This window comes from Arachis ipaensis, chromosome B02 (genome assembly GCF_000816755.2).
Source record: "Arachis ipaensis cultivar K30076 chromosome B02, Araip1.1, whole genome shotgun sequence".
NCBI lineage: Eukaryota > Viridiplantae > Streptophyta > Magnoliopsida > Fabales > Fabaceae > Arachis > Arachis ipaensis.
This window is the reverse complement of record NC_029786.2, coordinates 5,654,378-5,658,453: the sequence shown is the minus strand read 5'-3', so window position 1 is coordinate 5,658,453 and position 4,076 is coordinate 5,654,378. Positions and strand designations below refer to the sequence as shown.

General features: G+C 30.8%; 1 protein-coding gene and 1 long non-coding RNA gene across 9 annotated transcripts in view; both read right to left on the bottom strand.

Moving 5' to 3' along the window:
- LOC110268663 lies at positions 1-486 on the bottom strand. The gene is made up of 2 exons (XR_002356942.1): positions 420-486; positions 1-151 (listed from the first exon to the last, which is right to left on the bottom strand). It is a non-coding gene; the product is annotated as an uncharacterized LOC110268663 (long non-coding RNA).
- The window catches only part of LOC107624121 (CBL-interacting serine/threonine-protein kinase 9), a 19,512-nt gene that overhangs the window by 14,785 nt on the left and 651 nt on the right, over positions 1-4,076 (bottom strand). For 4 of the 8 annotated variants that reach the window (XM_016326593.2, XM_021115265.1, XM_021115264.1 and 1 more), the window contains exons 2-11: positions 3,665-3,727; positions 3,152-3,223; positions 2,947-3,054; positions 2,778-2,852; positions 2,438-2,491; positions 2,226-2,351; positions 2,025-2,114; positions 1,791-1,913; positions 1,582-1,689; positions 1,296-1,412 (exon numbers count right to left, since the gene is read on the bottom strand). In XM_016326593.2, the coding sequence (XP_016182079.1) occupies positions 1,296-1,412; positions 1,582-1,689; positions 1,791-1,913; positions 2,025-2,114; positions 2,226-2,351; positions 2,438-2,491; positions 2,778-2,852; positions 2,947-3,054; positions 3,152-3,223; positions 3,665-3,727 (936 nt within the window). Of the gene's footprint in view, positions 1-649; positions 725-1,153; positions 1,211-1,295; positions 1,413-1,581; positions 1,690-1,790; positions 1,914-2,024; positions 2,115-2,225; positions 2,352-2,437; positions 2,492-2,777; positions 2,853-2,946; positions 3,055-3,151; positions 3,229-3,664; positions 3,728-4,076 lie in introns of all 8 variants that reach the window. The other 4 variants (XM_016326587.2, XM_021115262.1, XM_021115261.1 and 1 more) reach the window with 2 other exon arrangements.

Genomic DNA, 4,076 nt, shown 5'->3' with positions numbered 1-4,076 from the left:
AGAGTGAAAAATATCCAAATTAAGATATGAAAGAACTATATACAAAAGTTTAATTTACTCTCAAATTTAATTTCAAAACTCTCCAAATTTAACAAGTTACTCTACCTCATTCATAATTCCGTGAACCGGGATAATTGCATGTCTACAGCACCTGTGCAACACAACACATAATACATCAAATTATTTAATCATCAGAAAGACCAATAAAAAAAAACTCAGAGATAAAGCATACCAAAAAATGGTATAACAAATTCGCCAAAATCTATTTCCTAATTCTATTGTATAAACATGCCTATTATCACTATTCTTTGATACTAGAATGTATCTTAATTTTAGTGAGTTAGCTAGCATCAAATCTATTTGAACTTTTTGTTATTAAAAATAAGATACATATTAGGGCAAAAAAGAACAGGTTGTACCTTTTATTCCTTAAATTTTTTCTTCAGTATGCCAAACTATGTCTTGCAACCCATAATAAAAAAAAGAAAACGCGAAAGTACCAACTTTTTTAGTATAAAAAAGTTCAAAATTGGCTATATCGATTTAAATGTAAGAAAAAAAACAAAGCAAATGAGACATAAACTACAAGAAACAATGGTTAATTATTAGGTGATTAATATTTTGTTATTAACAGAGCTAAGAAACATGCCTTGTGAAACTCCAGTGTGTCGCCACCGGTTTTCCGCAGCTCCACCACGTGCAAGGAGGGCGCCACTTCGAAAACCTAAATAAGTAAATTTTCTATTTTAGAAACCAACATAAAATCGGGAATGGATCCTCTCAATTGTTAAACAAAATTGAGAGTGTAAAGTGTGATCTCTAACCCTTCATTTTTCTCTCTTTCATATTTATTTTTGGTCCCACTTATAAAATTAATGGTGAAAGATCACACTTTACTCCCTCAATTGTTAAAAAAAAATTGAGAGGATCCATTTCCCATAAAATCTACTCTGAGCATTGCTAGGGGCCATCAGAAGATAAAGTATGTTGTTCGATTACTAAACTAAAGAAATTAAGTTGATAGCTAAGAATCGCCAAAAACAATAAATTTTGATGATCCCCTAGTATTTCTCATCTACTTTATTGTTTTCACAATTTCCTCTTTCTTATTCAGAAAATCCTTAAATTAGAAAACATTGGAAATTTTATATACCTCTGTAGCCACCGAAAGGTGACCTTTCCTTCCACTCTTATCACCTTGCAACCTCATCTACAGAATTTAACTCAAAGTTAGAATTTGAAATGGAGTCAAAGATTGCTTGCAACAAAATAAATGCCTAAGATTGAATCTTTACCTTATAATTTCGCTTGCGAACATTGAATCCCAGAGGCTTGGCAGCTTCCTCAATTTTCGACATGATTTCGTTCGGAGGATGTTGTGAAGTAAAATGTGTTTCTCTCTTTACAACTCCCTATAATATTTTGATTTTAAGAAAATATAATTAAACAAGCTAAGCATCATTAATCATTTTTCATTAACCATTATGAAAAAATAATTCTCTTAAAGTGAGTTTTCATGCAAATTATAAATAAATTTGTTAATATGATCAAATTAAAGATCAAATCTCAGATTTTACTTACTGTTTGCTGCTCAAATAAGCTGTCAAGGTTAAAGCTTTGTGATCTTGAAATGAGTTCAAAAGCATTCATTGAAACTGGTTTCTCTTTTCTCTCTGTCACTAGATTTTCCTACACATAAATAAAGAGAATTAACTTAATGACATTTCTACAGATCAAAACTCTCTTAAGATAAGCAAATTAAATCTTTTAATCAAATAAAGAAGTAGTACCTTAGAATCATCAAAAGCAGCAGCTACATCATCTACATTTACATCTTCTTCCTCTGTAAAACTTGGTGGCTTGTATCCTTTTCTAAACCATTCATCTCTCAAGAGTTCAGGAATTTTTATCCTCTGCGAAAATGCAACTAAGTATAAATAAAAAGGCAAAAAAAAAAGTATAACATTGTAACAACTAAGACTAAGAATCTGTAGAAAAAATTCAGTTTAGATTTTAGAACTCACTGTGAGAGGATTTGGATCCAGAATTCGCTTCAGAATTTTTTTCGCCTCGGCCGAAAACCAAGATGGACATGTGAATTGAGCTTTTTCAATCTGAAACACATGCACAGAATTCAGTCCCCAAATTAGCCTATAATGACACTAAAGATAAATTTTTGCCGAGCGATTCTGTATTTTTTGCCTTGAGACAGTTACTAAACTTACTTTCTTGTAAAGTGCCATTTGATTTGGTTCATCAAAAGGCAAGTATCCAGCCATGAGTACAAAGAGAATGACTCCACAAGACCATATATCAGATGCAGATCCAACATAGCCTCTATCATTGATCACCTTATTCAAATTCCACACTCGCATTACATACATCTATATATATACATATCTTCCATTAATATATAAGCATACAAAGTATTAGCTACCTCAGGAGCAACATAATTTGGGGTTCCACATGCCGTGCGAAGAAGTTCATCCTCCTGCAATAAATAGTCGTGTTTGGTTATTGTCTTAATGACACAGATGATATTCTATCTGAGAATAAAAAATGCTATTTGTACACTAAAATCAGTCACCCTCGTATTCTACATGTGTAGTTTAACTCATTTTTAACATGTATTTTGTATTACAATATATATTTTATATTGGTGGCTGATTTTAGTAGTTGATTTTAGTATACACCTAGCATGGTTGATCTTAGAATAATTGTATCCTAAGACATAAATTTGCATAAAGAACTAATAGCTGTTGTCCCTATGATCTTACTCGCTGCGCGTAAGTACTCAATCCAAAATCCGAAACTTTAAGAACACCATTTGAGTCCAGAAGAAGATTCTCAGGCTGCAAAATACACACTGAATATTAGTCTACCGATTTTTTATTTCTTAATTCGATCGCAAGTTATTAAAAAGGGACTAACTTAGTTGCTATCTACCTTCAAATCTCTATGATAAACTCCTCTACTATGGCAATAATCAACTGCATTGATTAGCTGTTGAAAATAACTTCTTGCCTCATCCTCTTTTAGTCTTCCATATCTCGCCTAGATAATAATCAAAGATCAAGCATGTGACAGAGGAATTGTTTAGATTCTAATCCAAGATCCATAAAAAAAAAAGGGTAAATGAGCAATTACTTACAATTTTGTCAAATAGTTCTCCTCCATTAACCAACTCTAGAACAATGTAAATCTTTGTTTTGCTTGCCATCACCTATTCTTAAACATAAAACACATATTTAACTTTAAATATAACATATTTAATTGATTATGATTCTAGGAAAAGAAGTAATGTCGCTTCCAGTCAATATATCAATTTTAGATCAAACCGCAACAAACTAATTTTACAATCAGAAGAATCTGTTCCACCATGCCAGAACAAGGAAAAATCTTGCACAGCATAACAGCACAAAAATTCTAAGACCATTTTAAGGTGATTCTAAATTCACTGTGAATAATAGTGGTGTGTCACAGTGTCACCAAAAAGAACAAAGAAGCTTAGTCAGCAGAACAATGAAGTTACCATCTTTTTTATAATAAATTATAAACATCAGCATTTAGCAATAACATAACATAATATCTTAATTCATTCATTTCTAGCTTTCAACAATTTGTGCTCAAAATGGAACACTTTTTGGGAAAAGTGGTTGGTTACCTCAAATATTCTTACAACGTTTGGATGGTTGATCAGCTTCATCGCCGAGATTTCCTTCTTCAGCTGCAGACATTGATTAAAAAAACTAAATTAAAAAGGAAAAAATTATTTTTCATTTGAAGCCAAGTAAAAAAAAAATAATAATTCACTACTCTCACAAAAGTGTAATATTTTACACTTTATCTGGATCACATGCAAATCTTTTAATACAAAATTCTCAACTACTACTTTAAACTAATCAAAAACAAAACCAATAAGATAGAATTAAGATCAGAAGGAATTCTTAGTTTACTATTATTTTTCAACTATCTTATGTGTACATGTGTACATCAGCAGTTAAAATATAAAATATATTCAAAAATTAAATTATTCATAAATTTATATATAAATATATATATTTATAGCGTATAGA